A 21293-nucleotide genomic window follows, 5' to 3' on the forward strand; every position below is an offset into this window, starting at 1 on the left:
GGTAAGTTAAAGGGGTCACTGTATGTGACTGCAAACTTGTGAATGCTCACAGAATGCACAGTGCACGCTGTCGGGATTCTTTGTGGCGGTGCCAGGAGCAGGTGGTCATGTGACCGCCCGTATCTGATTTGCTTACTCCCGGCCATATTCCAACTAGTCGTGTATGGTCTCGCTCAATTCACTTGCAAGAAGCAAATTTGCACACGTCTAGTCGGCATGTATGGAAATCACATACTTCGGGCCACTCACGCCGACGGAGAAACCAAAGCCTGGACAACCCCTTTAAAGGGTCCCAAAATCCTCAATATGTGGTAAAATTCACAACATAAAAGTATGCTATGTGTGAATGATATTTTGCCTTGTTCTGTACTGTGTTGAATATTTCTGTTGCAGAACCTTTACTGAATACCAGCAGCAAATCCACTATCTATAAGAAAATCAGTCCATCAATCACAGTAAAAAAAACAATGATAAAAAAACATTAGTTTTACATTTTAACTCCGTACCTGTGCATCCAACGTTTTAAATTCAATCTCAAATGGTAGAAAAGAACAATGACCCACCAGTTTATGGCGGTAGATGGTTCCATCTTCAGCTGCAAAAACATCAAAAGTGTGATGAAAAGAACATCCTCAAGTTTGTGTGCAGAAGTTTTCAAAATATAGCAACATAAATGTATTTATAGTCATTAATTAGGGCTCTGATAAAATTAAGTTTCATTGTAAAGGGCTTCCCCAAAAAGATCCAGATGATCCATGTACATTTCGCAGGAACAATACATCATTCTCATAAATTATAAGGGGTTATGGGCACAGAGGGGAACAGGGGAACTAGTTAGTACTTTGACAGTATTATTTTTCTGCCACCTGCCATGGGCAGACTATTAGGCAAAGCAGTGTTCCATGGATAGTAATACTGTCTCGTAGATAGTATCTAAAGCTAGTAACTAGCTTTATTCCTCCTTGAGATATCTTGAGAGTATTACCTGGCTATAAGTCTCTATTACCTGACCTGCCAATCTGTGCAAGGAAAGAAAAGACCCCCCCCACCTCCACACCCCTATCCTTATCCATACAAAACACAAATCATACAAAAAAGCTTTGATGTATCACAAAGTGTGACAAATTATGATGTACAATAAAATCTGTTATATTATGGTACAAAGTTTGCCAGAAAAATGCTATGTAATTACTTTTATGTCAGTAATGGGAGTGATAGCTTTATTGATTAACCAGAAAAATTACATTTGCAGCTTTTGAAGAACAGAGGCTCCTTCATCAGGCAGGTTAACAAATGAATGACTAAGACAAGAACACAACATTTAAGAGATGTTACACCAAGGTATCTGTGCACTCCAGACAAGTAAAATCCCAAGTCTTCACCCTTCCCAAATCTCTATTTGTTTCAAAAACCTCTCTTGTATTACTCTGGCTTATCTTTAGGATACCTCATCTTATCCACCCCATGCACAAATGTCTTGGTGTAACATCTTTGAAATGTTGTGCTCTTTCATTAATTTGTAAACCCGCCTGATGAAGGAGCCTCTGTTCTTCAAAAGCTGCAAATATCATTTTTCTGGTTAAGCAATAAAGGTATCCCCTTAATGACCACCGATATGCCTTTTTACTGACCTGAAATTAAAGAGAATAGCATCCCCCGACAGATGAAAATGCAGCCGCTGTCAGCCTGCTGCATTAGTGTTGGCAATGGCCATGGCCATTTAACCCCTTACATGCAGCTTTCAAAAGGTACAGTGCCATCTAGATTGCTTGACAAAGTGTGGGGGCTCTCTCTTTAACCCCACTGGCACCCTTAGGTCATGATTGTGTGATCCTGATGGTTGTCGTTACAATACAATGTAACATACCTGGCGGCGTCCTTGCATAGTGGTCCATCTCCCACTGTGCAAGAGCGCGCACTTGATCTCCTGTCCAGAATGTCTCTCTGGCTTCCCTCCATGCTGTCTGTTTGTGTCTGTTTCTGCTGCTTAAGGGCGGCGCCCGATCACTTCCTGCTTTTTGTACCTGCTGTGGGTCACACCCCTTGTGCGTCCTCAGCCTATTGCTGTCTGTCACCTGGTATATAGCTCAGCTGCTCCCATCTATCCCTGCCTGAGCATAGTGTTTCATTCAGTGTGTGCTTGCATGCTGAAGGTGCCAGGTCCCGTTCTGTGTTCTCTTGTCTGCCTATCCTGGAGGCTGTATTTCCAGGCCTGTCTGAACACGCTCCTAGCCTGTTCCTCCTGCCTTCTAGGGGCCGATTACCTAGACCCGTTCCTGTATCTTGTCTGACCTGTCTGAACACGCTCCTAGCCTGTTCCTCCTGCCTTCTAGGGGCCGATTACCTAGACCTGCTCCTGTATCTTGTCTGTCCTGTCTGAACACGCACCTTGCCTGTTCGTCCTGCCTCTCTGGGGGCCGTATTCCCAGACCCGCTCCTGTATTCCGCTGCAGTGTCGGTCTCCTCCGTACACTCAGTTCCAGTCTGAACTCTCTCCTATCCTTTACCTGTTTTGCCTCTATGTCCGTTCCCTTCCTTTTTCTGCAGAGTCTGAACTCGTACCTAACTCCTGCTTGTTGTCTCTGTACTCCCGTTTGTGAGTTTGTGGTCCACTCGCTACTTCTCTGCTAGTACCCTGTGGGTGTCTGGCTCTGCCTTTCCCTTCCTGTCTGTTCCGTGTGAACAGAGCCCTGTCCCCCCTACTCAGCCTAGCCTGCTCTGACTCCTTTGCTCACCGCTCCGGTGGTTCTAGCCTGCTCTGACTCCTTTGCTCACCGCTCCGGCGGTTCTAGCCTGCTCTGACTCCTTTGCTCACCGCTCCGGCGGTTCTAGTCTGCTCTGACTCCTTTGCTTACCGCTCCGGCGGTTCTAGCCTGCCCTGCTTCTGCCCGCTGCTCCGGCAGTCCTGTCCTGCCCTGCTTCTGCCCGCTGCTCCGGCAGTCCTGTCCTGCCCTGCTTCTGCCCGCTGCTCCGGCAGTCCTGTCCTGCTTCTGCCCGCTGCTCCGGCAGTCCTGTCCTGCCCTGCTTCTGCCCGCTGCTCCGGCAGTCCTGTCCTGCCCTGCTTCTGCCCGCTGCTCCGGCAGTCCTGTCCTGCCCTGCTTCTGCCCGCTGCTCCGGCAGTCCTGTCCTGCCCTGCTTCTGCCCGCTGCTCCGGCAGTCCTGTCCTGCCCTGCTTCTGCCCGCTGCTCCGGCAGTCCTGTCCTGCCCTGCTTCTGCCCGCTGCTCCGGCAGTCCTGTCCTGCCCTGCTTCTGCCCGCTGCTCCGGCAGTCCTGTCCTGCCCTGCTTCTGCCCGCTGCTCCGGCAGTCCTGTCCTGCCCTGCTTCTGCCCGCTGCTCCGGCAGTCCTGTCCTGCCCTGCTTCTGCCCGCTGCTCCGGCAGTCCTGTCCTGTCCTGCCCTGCTTCTGCCCGCTGCTCCGGCAGTCCTGTCCTGCCCTGCTTCTGCCCGCTGCTCCGGCAGTCCTGTCCTGCCCGCTGCTCCGGCAGTCCTGTCCTGCCCTGCTTCTGCCCGCTGCTCCGGCAGTCCTGTCCTGCCCTGCTTCTGCCCGCTGCTCCGGCAGTCCTGTCCTGCCCTGCTTCTGCCCGCTGCTCCGGCAGTCCTGTCCTGCCCTGCTTCTGCCCGCTGCTCCGGCAGCCCCGTCCTGCTCTGTTCTTGCCCACCGCTTCGGGCGTTCCCTCTCTGCTGTGGTTGTCTACCGCATCTGCGGTTCTGTGACCCAGTCTGTACTGGGTCTTAACCTTTCTGTGCTCCAGCCCGTCCTTTCGGCCAGTACCTCCCTGCCTGCATACTCGCCTGTATCCACCCATCTGCATACCTGCCGTGTTTGCTTATATCCACCAGTCTGTGCCAGCCTAACCTGCCTGTTCCTGAGTCCCAGTGTGTACTGGGTCCTATCCCGCCTGTGTTCCTACCTGCTAGTGCCTCCCTGTCTGCACTCTAGCTGTGCTTGCCTGTACCCCTCTACCTGTATTGTTCCTGAGTCCCAGTGTGTACTGGGTCCTATCCCGCCTGTGTTCCTACCTGCTAGTGCCTCCCTGTCTGCACTCTAGCTGCGCTTGCCTTTACCCGCCTGCCTGCATACCAGTCGTGCCTGCCTATACCCTCCAGTCTGTGCGCCAGCCTAACCAGCCTGATCCAGTAATCCCTGTGTGGGTCAACCCCCGTGTCCGGAGTTTGACCTGGAGTAGCACCTGGTCCCTCTGCCCGGTTTCTCCCTGGTGCACTGGCGTCGTATGCCGTCGTGCCATCTTGGTCGGATCGGCCAGATACTTAGTCACGCCCCTCCAGGCACTCTCCGGTTCATGGTCCAGTGGAATCACTACAATCACACGCACACGCCGCTCAGCCCGGGCGTGTGCATAACATACAAGACCAAGTAATGGCCCCTTAGTCTGCCAGCTGATATTAGCAACATTTCAGTGGTAAAAATTTAATTTTTCATTTGTACCATTCCACTTTGTGTTAATTTCTGAAAAGCACCTGAAGGGTTAATACACGACCTGACAACAGTTTTGAATATGTTGAGGGGTGCGGTTTTTCAAATGGTCTCACTTTTGAGGTTTTTCCAATATTCACTTCAAAACTGAACAGGTCCCTAAAAAATACTTTTTTTTCACGGAAATTTAGAAAACTTAATAATTGCTGCTAAAGTTTTAAACCTTCTAATATCTTAACAAAATAAAAATTGTATTGATGTAAGGTAGACACATGGGAAGCGTTATTTATTAACTATTTTGTGTGCTGTGCCTATCTGGATTAACGGTATAAACATCCAAAGTTTGAAAATTGCAAAAAAAAATTGTTGTTAAATTTATATTGTAAATAAAATATCATAAATAAACACAAAACATATTAACCTAAATTTACCACTATCGTAAAGTATAATAAGATATACAGTACAGACCAAAAGTTTGGACACACCTTCTCATTTAAAGATTTTTCTGTATTTTCATGACTTTGAAAATTGTACATTCACACTGAAGGCATCAAAACTATGAATTAACACACGTGGAATTATATACTTAACAAAAAGTGTGAAACAACTGAAAATATGTCTTATATTCTAGGTTCTTCAAAGTAGCCACCTTTTGCTTTGATGACTGCTTTGCACACTCTTGGCATTCTCTTGATGAGCTTCAAGAGGTAGTCACCGGAAATGGTCTTCCAACAATCTTGAAGGAGTTCCCAGAGATGCTTAGCACTTGTTGGCCCTTTTGCATTCACTCTGCGGTCCAGCTCACCCCAAACCATCTCGATTGGGTTCAGGTCTGGTGACTGTGGAGGCCAGGTCATCTGGCGTAGCCCCCATCACTCTCGTTCTTGGTCAAATAGCCCTTACACAGCCTGGAGGTGTGTCTGGGGTCATTGTCCTGTTGAAAAATAAATGATGGTCCAACTAAACGCAAACCGGATGGAATAGCATGCCGCTGCAAGATGCTGTAGTAGCCATGCTGGTTCAGTATGCCTTCAATTTTGAATAAATCCCAAACAGTGTCACCAGCAAAGCACCCCCACACCATCACACCTCCTCCTCCATGCTTCACGGTGGGAACCAGGCATGTACAGTCCATCCATTCACCTTTTCTGCGTCGCTCAAAGACACGGTGGTTGGAACCAAAGATCTCAAATTTGGACTCCTCAGACCAAAGCACAGATTTCCACATGTCTAATGTCCATTCCTTGTGTTCTTTAGCCCAAACAAGTCTCTTCTGCTTGTTGCCTGTCCTTAGCAGTGGTTTCCTAGCAGCCATTTTACCATGAAGGCCTGCTGCACAAAGTCTCCTCTTAACAGTTGTTGTAGAGATCTGTCTGCTGCTAGAACTCTGTGTGGCATTGACCTGGTCTCTAATCTGAGCTGCTGTTAACCTGCGATTTCTGAGGCTGGTGACTCGGATAAACTTATCCTCAGAAGCAGAGGTGACTCTTGGTCTTCCTTTCCTGGGGCGGTCCTCATGTGAGCCAGTTTCTTTGTAGCACTTGATGGTTTTTGCAACTGCACTTGGGGACATTTTCAAAGTTTTCCTAATTTTTCGCACTGACTGACCTTCATTTCTTAAAGTAATGATGGCCACTCGTTTTTCTTTACTTAGCTGCTTTTTTCTTGCCATAATACAAATTCTAACAGTCTATTCAGTAGGACTGTCAGCTGTGTATCCACCAGACTTCTGCACAACACAACTGATGGTCCCAACCCCATTTATAAGGCAAGAAATCCCACTTATTAAACCTGACAGGGCACACCTGTGAAGTGAAAACCATTTCCGGTGACTACCTCTTGAAGCTCATCAAGAGAATGCCAAGAGTGTGCAAAGCAGTCATCAAAGCAAAAGGTGGCTAATTTGAAGAACCTAGAATATAAGAAATATTTTCAGTTGCTTCACACTTTTTTGTTAAGTATATAATTCCACATGTGTTAATTCATAGTTTTGATGACTTCAGTGTGAATGTACAATTTTCAAAGTCATGAAAAATCTTTAAATGAGAAGGTGTGTCCAAACTTTTGGTCTGTACTGTATAGTATAAGATCTATAATAATATACATGAGTTATTGCCACATAAAGTGACACTGGAAAGATTTGAAAAATTTGGTTTGGTCACAAAGAGGTGTCACTCCTAGAATGCTTTTGTCTTTTTTTGGCATATAAGTATTTACATAAAGTGTGACAAAGAATGTCACTGCCCCAAAAAAGGAGCAAACACTGTGGCTTGTAACCTCTTTGTCAACACAGGTCTCATTTTGGCTTAACATGTCGCACAGGTTCATCTTCCAAAAACAGCGAATAAACCATTACACCCCATGACCGATAAGTCTAATTACGCTGGTTTGGTACTCTCCATAAAGAGAAACATTTCCCCTTAGACCACAAGACAGAGGCCCCTCACCCAGCCAAATAAAACCTCTTGCTCTGCACTGAAGAGGGGCAAACACCCTGAAACACGTGTCTGCAAATGGAGTATCTGGTTTGGCTTTTTAGCCCAAGTCATGTGGCAAGGTTCGTTAAAGGGTCGATATTGACTTTTAGGATTGCTTATCCCAAAAGGAGGTACTAGAGGTCCTGTTCTCTTCTGCTCTGAATAACATATTTTATACCATTTCAGAAGTCGCTACTTACTTTTATTCTCGGTTTTCTTCAAGTATCTTGTGATCTCAATCCCAATGACTGTTTCAAAGAATTGGATTTCATGTTCACAATTCACAAACTTTGCCTCCATATTTTTCAAGTTAGTCCCATCATCATTGCTGCTTTTTAAGTGAAATGTATCTCTGAAAAAAAAGAACATAAAGAATAAAAGATTTAAAAATGCAAATATTAACTGTAATAACTAGAGCACTTTGGGGGTATGTCCCGCATTGAACATATGTACAAGTGCTATGGGAGGGAAAAAGCAGGACTTATATGGTACGAATGCTCAAAATTGTCTGAGAACAAAGCAATAGCTTAGGCACGAACCATGCTCAGATGTGCTGGAGACTCAAACTTCTTGAATATACAGGTGCTTCTCACTAAATTAGAATATCATCAAAAAGTGAAACTCATATTATATAGAGTCATTACAAACAGAGTGATCTATTTCAAGTGTTCATTTCTGTCAATGTTGATGATTATGGCTTACAGCCAATGAAAACACAAAAGTCATTATCTCAGTAAATTAGAATACTTTATAACACCAGCTTGAAAAATGTTTTTTAAAATCCGAAACGTTGGCCTACTGAAATGTATGTTCAGTAAATGCACTCAATACTGGGTCGGGGCTCCTTTTGCATCAATTACTGCATCAAGGCGGCGTGGCATGGAGGCAATCAGCCTGTGGCACTGCTGAGGTGTTATGGAAGCCCAGGTTGCTTTGATAGCAGCCTGCAGCTCGTCTGCATTGTTGGGTCTGGTGTCTCTTATCTTCCTCTTGACAATACCCCATAGATAGTGTGTCAACGACTGCTTTCTGGACATCTATCAAGTCAGCAGTCTTCCCCATTATTGTGGAGCCTACTGAAACAGACTAAGGCTGTGTGCCCATGATGCAGATTTGAAGCAGAATTTTCCTGAGCATTTCTGCATCTCCTTAGCAGAAAAAACGCATGCATGGATTTATATTGTGTGACCAACTTAGAGGAAATTTCTACTTCAAATGCTGCATCTAAAGTAAAGAAAAAGAATTAAAAAGAAATAAAAAACCTTATATTCACCTCTCCAGCAGCCCCCAGTCTCCTCCCAGCAGTGTCCTCTCTCCTCAGCATCCCGCGGTGTCCTGGAAGGACCTGCGGTGACGTCAGTCAGTCAGCTGATGGTCACGCGACCATCACCTGACCGCAGACGTCAGCAGTCGCGTGACCATCAGCTGACTAAATGACGTCAGATGACTAAATGACTTCCAGTACACCGTGGGATGCAGAGGAGAGAGCACGCGGCTGGGAGGAGACCGGGGGCCGCCTGAGAGGTGACTATGAATATTTTTTTTTTAATTTTTACTTTATAATCTTTTTTTACTTGCAGGTACCATGGTAGCCAGGTTGGAGGAGAGTCTCCTCATCTCCAGACCCAGGTACCATCCGCGCATTGAACCGCATAACATCCACAGTACAGACCAAAAGTTTGGACACACCTTCTCATTTAAAGATTTTTCTGTATTTTCATGACTATGAAAATTGTACATTCACACTGAAGCCATCAAAACTATGAATTAACACATGTGGAATTATATACTTAACAAAAAAGTGTGAAACAACTGAAAATATGTCTTATATTCTAGGTTCTTCAAAGTAGCCACCTTTTGCTTTGATGACTGCTTTACACGCTCTTGACATTCTCTTGATGAGCTTCAAGAGGTAGTCACCGGAAATGGTTTTCACTTCACAGGTGTGCCCTGTCAGGTTTAATAAGTGGGATTTCTTGCCTTATAAATGGGCTTGGGACCATCAGTTGTGTTGTGCAGAAGTCTGGAGGATACACAGCTGATAGTCCTACTGAATAGACTGTTAGAATTTGTATTATGGCGAGAAAATGCAGCTAAGTAAAGAAAAACAAGTAGTCATCATTACTTTAAGAAATGAAGGTCAGTCAGTGCGAAAAATTGGCAACCAAGTGCAGTTGCAAAAACCATCAAGCGCTACAAAGAAACTGGCTCATATGAGGACCGCCCCAGGAAAGGAAGACCAAGAGTCACCTCTGCTTCTGAGGATAAGTTTATCCGACTCACCAGCCTCAGAAATCGCAGGTTAACAGCAGCTCAGATTAGAGACCAGGTCAATGCCACACAGAGTTCTAGCAGCAGACACATCTCTTCAACAACTGTTAAGAGGAGACTTTGTGCAGCAGGCCTTCATGGTAAAATAGCTACTAGGAAACCACTGCTAAGGACAGGCAACAAGCAGAAGAGTCTTGTTTGGGCTAAAGAACACAAGGAATGGACATTAGACCAGTGGAAATCTGTGCTTTGGTCTAATGAGTCCAAATTTGAGATCTTTGGTTCCAACCACCGTGTCTTTGTGCGACGCAGAAAAGGTGAACGGATGGACTCTACATGCTTGGTTCCCACCGTGAAGCATGGAGGAGGAGGTGTGATGGTGTGGGGGTGCTTTGCTGGTGACACTGTTGGGGATTTATTCAAAATTGAAGGCATACTGAACCAGCATGGCTACCACAGCATCTTGCAGCGGCATGCTATTCCATCCGGTTTGCATTTAGTTGGACCATCATTTATTTTTCAACAGGACAATGACCCCAAACACACCTCCAGGCTGTGTAAGGGCTATTTGACCAAGAAAGAGTGTGACGGGGTGCTACACCAGATGACCTGGCCTCCACAGTCACCAGACCTGAACCCAATCGAGATGGTTTGGGGTGAGCTGGACCGCAGAGTGAAGGCAAAAGGGCCAACAAGTGCTAAGCATCTCGGGGAACTCCTTCAAGATTGTTGGAAGACCATTTCCGGTGACTACCTCTTGAAGCTCATCAAGAGAATGCCAAGAGTGTGCAAAGCAGTCATCAAAGCAAAAGGTGGCTACTTTGAAGAACTTAGAATACAAGACATATTTTCAGTTGTTTCACACTTTTTTGTTAAGTATATAATTCGACATGTGTTAATTCATAGTTTTGATGCCTTCAGTGTGAATGTACAGTTTTCATAGTCATGAAAATACAGAAAAATCTTTAAATGAGAAGGTGTGTCCAAACTTTTGGTCTGTACTGTATACATGCGGTTCATTGCAAGTCAATGGGCACAATTTCGCCACGAAATCGCTCCCAAATTGGTTGTGCTGAGGATTTTTCCTCAATGATAATCCGCTGCGGAAATTTCCGCAGCATGTGCATAGCACATGCGGATTATTATTGGGATACATCCCAGACCTCTTACCAAGCGATTTTAATGTGTTTCCGCGGCGGAAATGCTGCCATGGAAACGCATTAAATCCGCAACGTGGGCACACAGCCTCAGGGACCTTTTTAAACTCTTGGGAAGCCTTTGCAGGTGTTTTTTGTTAATTATTCTAATTTACTGAGATAATGACTTTTGTGTTTTCATTGGCTGTAAGCCATAATCATCAACATTAACAGAAATAAACAGTTGAAATAGATAACTCTGTTTGTAATGACTATATATGAGTTTCACTTTTTGAATTGAACTGAAATAAATTAACTTTTTGATGATATTCTAATTTAATGAGAAGCACATGTATGTAGAATCCTGGTGTAGCAGAAGACCCAGTATTTTCAACTCAGCAGACAGACATGCCAATTAGTGATGGCAAACAATAATATATCAAAATCTTAAGTTTTACACGTTATACTACATTTTTTATCAACTAGTCTAAAGAAGGGATAGAACCCCTTAAAGCAAAACACATTTTAGATTTAAATAAATTAATGTTTGCAATCATCAGGCTTAAAGGGGAAGGGGCGCTCAACATTTAGTGACTGGTTTTATTAATTTTTGATTTAATCGCATCCTTGAACATAGTAAAGGATAGGTTCACAGCACTTTCTTGCACCTTGTTAAATAGAATAAACCCGATTCATCAAAGCTTTCATGCCAGAATTCTGGCATAAAAGCTTTGAAAAGTCGAAAATTTAGGTGCAACTTTGACTTTTGTCATTTTCACTACAGTTTCTCCCAGCTCCGCCAAAATGGGCAGAGCTGAGGCCTGACAGCAGCACAACACAGGGTGTAACGAGACAGCTCATCTAATTTATGACCAGCTGTGGTGTTTCCTAAGCCCAAAACCTCACTCCAATCCCTGACTGTAGTAAGATTTCTTACTGGAAGGTGCATGCAGATAGTGGGAATTTATCAAGGCTTTTCCAGAAAAATCGCCATTTTTCTCATTATGTAAATGAGCTGTTAAGATCTACGGGCTGGACACTGATCTTCCTGAGAATCTGACGTCAGAGTTTATATTAAATGAAAGAGGGCATTACCAGTGTGAGACATGTAGATCAGGAGAGCAGACTGACAGTCATTATGTCTCACACTGGTAACGCCCCCTTTCATTAATAATAATATATGGAGGCAGATTCTCAGGGAGATTTATATCCGGCCCTTAGATCTTAACAGGTAATATACATATTAAGAAAAACGTGGATTTCTCTGGAATAAAACATCAGATTGTAGATATCAAGGAATCATTTTATTCAACGTTCAATGATCTGAATGTCTGTATAGACGGCTTAGGAGGGTTGATACTACTGACAGATTACTTTTAATAGGGTTGTTTAGTCTCAGAAGAAGGTTCTGCAGTCATATAGCATGCCGGACAACCCCATTAAAAAAACTGCCACAAAAAAAAATAATTTCTGATTCCATCCGCTTTTATGCTGATGACGAATCCTTCTTTGCTCCAAATTATTTTGATAGCATTCTTCTTGTACGATAAATCATTTTATATCTGAAATCACTAGATTTGGATCTATTACTGCTTATATTAACAATATTCTGCAATTTTTAACTGTAGCATGTTAGCATACTGTATGCATTGTCCATGCAAATATGGACGGCCTTTGTGCATTTACCAAAGATACCAAACATGGGGTCTGACAGCAATTATGTTGCAGGGAGCAACATGGTGTGACATAGGGCCCCCATCCTGGCTTAGTTTAACTAATTAGAGGGATATACTATATGGCTGAAAATATAAGGACCCACATCTTAAATCATAAAATTCATATTCATTCAGTCCCACTGCTGCTGGTGTATAAAATCTAGCCCCTAGCCATGCAGTCTGTCTTTTACTGACATTTGTGAAAGAATGACTCGATACAAGAGCTCACAGATAAAGTCAGCTTGTAACATTTCTTCCTTCCTAAAAATTCTACCATCAACTGAGTGGTGCTAATGAAAAGTGGAAGCATTTTGGAACAACTGCAGCTTAGTAACAAAGTGGAGACCCTGTAAAGTTACAGAGCGGGGTCACCGAGTGCTAAGGCACTTAATGAATAAAAGCCATCAATAATCTGTTGATGCAGTAACTGCAGAGTCCAAACATCCTCTGGTATTAATATGCACACGAAGGCTGCACACGAACGCTGCACACGAACGCTGCAGGCAGGCTGGCAATCAAAGAATCAGTTAGTGAGTACAGTGCGTTCACGGTGTAGTGACTGTAACCACTCTCTGCACCTTGACTGGAAGTGAGTGGCTGCAGGGAGAACATTCAGTGCCTTCATTTTCTCCCTCTAGTTGCTGCTCCAGTAAGCCAGAAAAGCAGGATTTTATTTACCTGCAAATGACATTATATCTGCAGATAAATAGAGTTTTGTAGAGGGCACAGGTTCCCTATTAATGTTTAAAAGCAAAAAAAAAAGAAACTTAATACTAACAATGCCTTCCTGATGTTGGCACTGGACAGGAATATAATCTCTCTCTTATTTTCTTCATATTGTCCCTTCAGTTCTTGAATTTCTTGCTTGAGTGAAGAAATAGCATCATCACACCTCTCGATTATATTTTCCTGCATCTTTGGTATGCTGCAAAGAGAGACAAAAAAAATTAATGTGCAAAGAGTAAAAAATGTAATAAAATTTAGGATTAATAAATACTGAGACAGAAGGTGAAGTGTTGTCCCTTCAGGACACTTATATGCTCTATTAGGGCATATGGACATCACAGTGGAAGCGGCCCACTCAGAAGCTCTCCTGTGAGCCGGGAGAGAGATACAAAGACAGTCAGATGTCCCCTCCGTGGTGTAAACAAGCTACACATGTATTACATGGAGAGCGAACATCTGAACATAATACTACATGTTCATGCAGAAGTCTCTCCAGAGAATTATACTCGGGCACAATCAGCTCTTTGGTGGTGACTTGGGAGCTGGAAATGTATCAGCTGAACAATAAAAGGGGCTGTCTGTAATGGTCCAGAAGAGGAACTGTGAGCTCTTCAGACAGGTTATATTTGTAATCTGCACTTGTAATCATTCTTGAGCACATTTTCTTTGAACAGTGTTTTGTCTTGTTCCTCTGTTATTCCTCTTGGAAATTTATGAATAATCTGACACCTGGATGTTACCACGCCTGTTATTCAATTGGGTGCATCCTTACAGAGTACTAGACCATTCAGTGTCATTGTGTATGGACAGTTAACATCTAGTTGGTAGATTTCCAGGAGGAGTAATAAGGATCAAAGAAAACGTGCTCAAAGACAGTTCCTTAATTGATAACATGACATCTGAATTTATTTTGGAGCTGCTCCCTGTAGTTTTTATAAAATCAGTTTTATCAACAGATTATCACTAGAAGACTAGTAAACCTGCTACCATGTAATCCTCCATATTGATGAGCTGTGTAACCCCGCCCACACCACTGCTTGGCAGTTTTCTGTGTACATTATGCATAGGCAGAAAGCTGCCAATCGGTGGTGTGGGCGGGGTTACACAAAGCTCAGCATTCAGAGAACTGCTAGATCTACAGCAGTTAAAACAGTGATTTTATCAAAACAACAGCAAGCAGCTCAGTAAATGACACATCACTGGAGTCAGGGTCTCTGCTCCTACATGATGCTGCTCTAAGATAGGGGTAGAATTCTGTTCTTTTGGTTTACAAGATGGCTGCTGCAGGAGCACAGGGGTGAAGCAGGGGAGGGGTGGTTTAGACCGACTACGGCCTCACTCATCATATAAGCAGGAGGAATGGATCTGAGCAGACAGCAAGAGGAAAACATAGGACACCAGGTAGGATGACTCCACATCTCAGACATTTATGGTATAGCCACAGAATATGGTGGGAGGCACTTGCTAAACTATTGAGAACTCCCATAGAGAAAGACACATGTGCCCAACCCCCTCTCCATCACAGTGGCACAGGACCAGAGCATTGTTCTTCAGAAAGGTGTAGCACCAACATGTCATCTAAAGGAAACTGACACATCACTCACTCCACTTTGCAATTTTAGAACTTTTGAGAATTCATAGCCATATTGGATACATTAATGTTACATTATTTCGGGTATTTTATTCATGCCGCTCATCAGGGCAGTCAGTAGTTGTGTGACAGCTGATCGGCACTGAAGAAGGGCAAGACCGAAATGCCCCAAGCATTGTATGTTTAATATGGGTTGGTGCGAATCCATTCACACAGCCCGGTCCATCAGCCTGGTCAGGGGTCTGTGGCCGCAGGACAGAAGCAGTAAGAACCGCCTCTCACCTTACGGCATTCGCAGCTCTTCTTCTGATTAGCCGGCCAGGTGCCGGTATGTTCCGTACACGCTCAGACACAGACAATTTTTGAAATTAACTCTTGGGAAACACCTTAAGGGATTAATGTATTCGACATGGAGAAGGAATTCTAGAGATTTCCTCAAAGTGACGGTGACAACCAGGACTGACATGTCGGCTACCACTATCACACTGCGGCTTGTGGCCCCACATCTGTCGGACACTGGGGGGCGCACTGCGGTTGTGACTCCCCCGGGTAATGTCTCTGCCATCAGCCGCACAACTCCTGTCAGAGCTGCCACAAGCCCCGCCCACCGCGCTCCTCAGGCCCCGCCTCTGCGTTCCCGCCATTATCACCGGCCGCTACCAATTGATAACACCCCCCTACCTGGTCTTCTAGCCTGCACCCGGGTCATTATCACCAGCACTCACCTCACTCTCCTTTACTCTTCAAACTTAACGCGCCTTACTTTGTGCTCGCAGTTGCGCAGTAGGCAAAAAAAACTTTAAAAAAATCAAGTCTCCTTTAACAGCAAGAACCGGCGCTGAGAACGTAGACTTCGTAGAGACGGCAAAAAAATAAGGTGGGAGGAACCCGTAATGTGTACAGCTGCTGCGCTGTTACCGAGAATACACGAGAGAAGCAAACTTGTCGCCCCCTACAAACTTGGGAACAAATGGTTTGCTCCGGTGTGCTTCACCCTTCAGCTTCCTTTCCGGTTTGGTAAACGGAGAGGTTGTGCAGCTCCCGAGAGTCTTGTCACAAACGCTGTGATGTGTGAGGGTTGAGGCAATACATGTTCGTCCTCCAGTCACTCTCGGCTCTATAGACTGTGACGGATAGGAGCAGCGGAACCTGCTCACTAGGGAGGGACGGCTTGTACAGCGGAACGTTGTAGACCCGCACTTGTTACCAGTGGGATAACATTTCCCGGGACACAAGAGTGCAATGTGAGTTTAGCAGTGTGCGTCTGTTAGTGGTGCTGGTGCACGGCCGGGTGAGGTGATGAGGTGAGGTCGCTCTGATGGGGGTGACCGCTATGTTTGTTGCTGTGACGAGCACGTGTGTCCGGCTTCCATACCTGCTGCAGGCACATCCGGCTCCTAGGGATAAATGGAGTCATATGACCCTACTGATTGTATGGGGCCCTTGGGAGACCCTGTGGCTCTTCTTATCTTTCTCCTCGCCTTCAAATAGCTCGAACTTTTTATATTTCAGCTGATAAAGTAGTGTCAGGACTTCTATAGAGCACAGCAGTAGACAGTCAGGAGGGGCCCTGTGCAAGAGCAGTATATGGCCCTGTGTCCTGCCTGTTAAGTCATCATAATGCCACCTGCTCTGGAGATGGTAGTGGCCCCCTGACCTCTTAGGGCCCCTGTTCTTCAATATGTCCACCCCTGATTTTGCAGTTAGATCTGTAGCTTTTTAATGGCACCGTTTTGGAGTCCCCATGGATTTTATTTATTTTAGGTGGGGGGCACAGTGATTAAAAAAAAAAAAACAGCGACTCTACCATTTCATTATCATCCCACCCCATTTTTGGACATTCTCCATATGAGACAAACATGTTGTTTTTTTTGTTGAAAAAAAGTTACAAGTCATCACGTGATGTTACAACATATATGTATATAATTTTTTTGTAAACAGTAGGTTGATGTGAACATCACTTACTGTAAATGTTTTTTTTTCATTTTTTTTTTAACACTTATTAGTCTCTATAGGTGACATAATAGTAATCTTTATTTATATAGCACCAACATTTTCTGCAGCGCTTTACAATTCAGAGGTTCATATTCAAGTCATAAGTAACATAGCTAAAGATAATACAATAATTAAGCAAACAGAATGATGACCCTGCTCAAAAGAACAATTAGGTGGGGGTGACACAAAGTACAGATGCTTATTTACAATGATGGTCCAGCCATCTTGAGGGGATGAGGGATAGCTAAAGGCTACATGAACGTGAAATCACTGTACGATACACCAGCATACTGTAACACTGCAGTGCCTGTGTTTTGTAGGTGTATAAACATGGCCAGGGCTGTGGAGTCGGTAAGCCAAACCTCTGACTCCTCAATTTCCATGACTCCAGCTCCCTCATACATGGCTCATGTTTAAGTGATAAATTTACTGTAGCACAGATTCATCTCAGCTAAAAGTCTAGACCCTTAGATCAGGAATAGGACAGACATTTATAGGACATTTCATAACTTTCCCAAATTCTTATGCAAAAATATTCCCCACAAACTACATTGAACTACTGTACCCAATTTATTATATATTTTAGGAGTTGGTCCATTTTATACCGACACCGACTCCACAGCCCTGAACATGGCAGTCACGTGGGGCCATCAGTGACAACACCATCACTACCCCATTTCTAACTTTTTAAATGTCTTTGTCACAATATATGTAGCTCTGATAGCCGTTGTTATATTTGGGTGCTGGCTGGCGGCATCTGTGGGGTTAAACTGCTACAATCAGAGCTAGCTCTGATGGCAACAGTTAGCCTCGAGTGCACGACATAGCCAGCACCCATGCTCTATGCTGTGGAGTCGGTATGAAATGAACCGACTCTTAAAATATATAATAAATTGGGCACAGTAGTTCAATGCAGTTTGTGGGAATATATTTTTATAAGAATTTGGGAAAGTTATGAAATGTCCTATTCCTGATCTAAACCTGGTTCTTATACTTTTTTCTTTTTACAATCTTAGAAATTTTCATAAGATTCACATTTGTCTGAAAAATGGAGACATCGTTTAGACGCTTATATGTGGGAGGTCTTGGTCCTTCGGTCACTGATGCTGAACTCTCGGAAAGGTTTGGAAGGTTCGGAAAAGTGGATGAAGTGGAAATTATTTGCCGGAAAGATGATCAAGGTATGTAAATGACAATCAGACTATTAGGCTGTGTGCACACTGTGCGTTTTTGATGCTTTTTCTCCGTGTGGAAATGGGCCAAAAATTCTAGGGAATCCGTCTGCCAGCTAATGCAATGAGAATCCTGAAGTGCTGTGCACATGATCAGGAATTTTCCTGTCGGGATTGTCATTGCATTTAAATCTGCAGCATGTCAATTCTTTGTGCGTTTTTGCAGCGTTTTTCACCCATTGACTTCAATTGAGTCAGTCAAATCTGCAGCAAAAACGCAGGTATAAAAATATTTGAGGATTTTCTGCGGACTTGACTGACTCAATTCAAGTCAGTGAGTCAAAAACACTACAAAACGCACAAAGAATTGACCTCGGGTGACAGGCGTCGGCTGATGAGAGACTACTTCTCCCATCAGCATACGGCTGCTTCTGGGAGCTGTCATCAGCCAGCGTCTGTGCTCGCAGTAAAAAAATAAGTTAAAATAAATGAATGTAAAATAAAAACACTTTTATACTCACCTATCCGCCCTAATCCCGATGTCCCGGCAGCACGCTATACACTGACAGGAGCGCGATTGCTCCCAGCAGTGTATAGTGCTGAGCTGCCGGGACTGGGGTCACATGAGTTCATCAGCTGATGAGCTCCGGTGACCTCACTTACGGGACTAATTCTGCGTGAGTAAATGACATCACCGTACCTCATCAGCTGATGAACTCATGTGACCTCAGTCCAGGCAGCTCAGCGCTATACACTTACGAGAGTGATTATACTCCTGTCAGTGTATAGAGTGCTGTCCTCTAGAGCTGTCACATCAGTGATTGCTGATGTGACTGCACTAGAAGTTACCCAGATCTTCGTGGGACACTGTGGATTATGACATCACATCGGTCAGGTGAAGGATATGGTTGTTTTTTTATTTTATTTTTTTTTTACAGAGGACAATGGCTTCAGTGTATTAGACGTTAGATGAGTATACAGTGTTTTTTATTTTTAAATTATTAAAACTGTGTGTTTTTTTTTTTTTTTTTTTTTCAGGTTAGTGTGGTGGTTAGTAATGGGGGCGTTTTATAGACCCCTCTCCATTACTAACTTGGGCATCATGTCAGCCTTGTATTGGCACCTGACATGAACCCCAACCCTATTACTCCACTTGCCACCGCACCAGAGCAAGTGGGAAGAGCGAGGCTAAGCGCCAGAATTGGCGCATCTTATGGATGCACCATTTCTGGTGCTGCTGAGGGCTGATATTATTAGCCTTTGAGGGGGCCAGGATCCATGGCCCTTTCCCTGGCTATTAATATCAGCTCACAGCTGTCTGTTTAGCTTTTGCTTGTTTGATTTTATAGGGGGACCCTACGTCAATTTTTTTCTGTGACCCCCTTGTTAATCTAGCCAGTAAACACTAGGCAAACAGCTGTGAGCTGTTATTAATAGCTAGGGTACAACTTTAGCTAATGGCCTCTTCCCTGGCTAGTAATATCAGCCCCCAGTGGTCAGCTTTCCCTCTGCTGGTTATGAAAATGATGCGGGAGCACACGTCATTTTTTAATTTAATTCTTCATTTTCCTTCATTTATAAGAAATCCCATGCCCACTGTACTTGTTTTTGACGCTGCTTAAACTCACCCGCAGCATATCAATTTCTGTAGCGGAGAGCTAGTCTCTGCTGCAGATTTTGATCGATTGAAATATCATTACATGAGGTGGATCTGCATGTACTGACAATATGAGGGCGGCATTGGAACGCAGCATTTTGTACGCGGCGTCCAAAGCGTTGCTGATCGTGGGAGCGTAGTGGTTAACCAAACATCTGTGAGCTGTTATTAATAACCAGGCCACATGTTGCCCTAATGGTCCCTTCCTAGGCTCAAAATAGCAGTGCTCAGCTGCCCCAGAAATGACACTTCATATTTGAATGGGATAAGGGCTTATGGGAATAGGTGTCGCGGACACCAAGCCCTTTGTTTAGTGATGACGAGGTGTCAACCAGACACCCTCATTACTAAACCTGTAAGTAAAGAATTAAATAAACACGCACAGAAAATAAAACACTTTATTTGAAATACAGCAGACATTCTTTAATCATTTACATTAACCAATATACTCACCCTAGGTCTGACGGTAATCAAAGGGTTAAAGCGATGTCCCATGTTTCTTTTTTTTTCAAATATCTTTATTTAGCTCCAAGCAGCATTCATTGCTGTACAAAAGCGCATGCAATAATACGGCAAAAACGTGCATTTTTTTCCAGAGTGTTTTTGCTGCCAAGAGGTGCAGACACCTTGCAGAAATTTCTGCAATCAAATACTGAATGTGTGCAAATAGTGTTAGGCCAGAGCTGAATGATGACTTCTTTTTGGTATGGTTTGTGGCAATCCCAACAGTATAATGTGCCCTACTCTGCGTACCATGTCTTAAATTTTTATATTGGAAAAGTCCATTATTGTGTGAGCTACATTTACACTGCAAGATAATCGTGAATGAGCATTTTTAAAATCGCTCATTTCACGATTATCTTGCATTGTAAACAGGCTGCCAATCTGATGAAAAGATTTTCATTCTAGGCGGTATATCGTCCTGCGTAAACAGGACTCTGACTGGCGAAAACCATGGCCGCCTATGTGTACTGAGCGATTTTATTACGGATCTCTCATTGCACATTGTTTACTTTGGTCTGCCTCTGTAATAAGACATTTAAACAACTGCTGATCAGTAAATGTTTTCTGACCTAAGGTTGTATCGTGCTGCCTGTGAGCCCTTGTAAACTATGGGTGCACAGCCTTTTTTGGTTCAAGGTCCACATTATCATTCTGAACCAATCCAGGGGCCGAACTAAAAATGAAATGGTATTACCTTCTGTGACATTTGTGGCCTATTGAAAGTACTGTATTTTTCGGGCTATAAGACGTACCTAGGTTTTAGAGGAGGAAAATATAAAAAAAAAAAAAAAAAAAGTACTGAAGGTAAAAATGTGGTCATGGCACTGTTATTGTGGGAAGTCTGCTGCTGACACTGTTATAGGGGTAATGTCTCCCAATTCTGTACTAATATTCCCCACCCTGGTATACGTGGCCCACATCCACACCCTGTTCTCCATGGCCCCCTCAAGCAGCACACAGAAAAATAGTAAAGGATTCTACTCATCTTCCCTCTGCTCCAGTGCTGCGTCCTGTTCTGCCAGCAGCTGACATCAGCGTGTGAGCAGTGCATGACGTCACAGACATTCGCCCTAACACGCTCAGGTCAGCTGCCGGAAGATTCACTCTTCCCCGGCGCCCAGACTATGGGCGTCGGGATGAGTGAATATTCATGCTCTTTAACAGCAGGCACAGTGTTAGCAGCGTCTCCTGCAGCTGCTCAGCTATCACGTATGCCCGCTATTAAAGAGCATGAATATTCACTGTTCTCCACGACAGCACTGCAGTCCATCACTGAGCTCAGCGTCTCATGATATCTACATTGGCAATTTTCTGAAAACGCGCGTTCCCTTTAAGGCATGTATGCCTATGTTTTTAAATAAATGTGCATTTTATAATAATCTCTAAAAAAGAAATAAGACAGTGTAGACCTAAACCAGGCAAGCAAAAAGCAAGCCTACATCTGACACGGTGGCACACACCTTCTGCTAGATTAGATTATTTGCACCAAAATATTAAAATGCATTACATGAATCTGGCACATTTTATGTCTCCTATTAGCCATATTGATCTGTAAATCTCCCCCAATGTTTCATGGGCATCTAAAAATGATGTCTTATATAAACCTCACATTCCT

General features: G+C 44.0%; 2 protein-coding genes across 5 annotated transcripts in view; one reads left to right on the top strand and one right to left on the bottom strand.

The window, feature by feature from the left end:
• The window catches only part of CENPP (centromere protein P), a 438647-nt gene extending 423129 nt beyond the window's left edge, over window positions 1–15518 (bottom strand). Inside the window, exons 1-4 of one of the 2 annotated variants that reach the window (XM_073644334.1) lie at window positions 15032–15518; window positions 12812–12958; window positions 7112–7263; window positions 507–595 (exon numbers count right to left, since the gene is read on the bottom strand). In XM_073644334.1, the coding sequence (XP_073500435.1) occupies window positions 507–595; window positions 7112–7263; window positions 12812–12948 (378 nt within the window). In that variant the 5' untranslated portion in view covers window positions 12949–12958; window positions 15032–15518. The remainder of the gene's footprint in view (window positions 1–506; window positions 596–7111; window positions 7264–12811; window positions 12959–15031) is intronic. The other variant, XM_073644333.1, reaches the window with a different exon arrangement.
• The window catches only part of NOL8 (nucleolar protein 8), a 40089-nt gene continuing 34150 nt past the window's right edge, over window positions 15355–21293 (top strand). Inside the window, exons 1-2 of one of the 3 annotated variants that reach the window (XM_073644324.1) lie at window positions 15355–15594; window positions 17362–17526. In XM_073644324.1, coding sequence (XP_073500425.1) covers window positions 17394–17526 — 133 coding nt within the window. In that variant the 5' untranslated portion in view covers window positions 15355–15594; window positions 17362–17393. Of the gene's footprint in view, window positions 15655–17361; window positions 17527–21293 lie in introns of all 3 variants that reach the window. The other 2 variants (XM_073644325.1, XM_073644326.1) reach the window with 2 other exon arrangements.

The sequence above is a fragment of the Phyllobates terribilis genome, unplaced genomic scaffold (genome assembly GCF_046119375.1).
Source record: "Phyllobates terribilis strain yellow unplaced genomic scaffold, ASM4611937v1 Scaffold_8__6_contigs__length_399053987, whole genome shotgun sequence".
NCBI lineage: Eukaryota > Metazoa > Chordata > Amphibia > Anura > Dendrobatidae > Phyllobates > Phyllobates terribilis.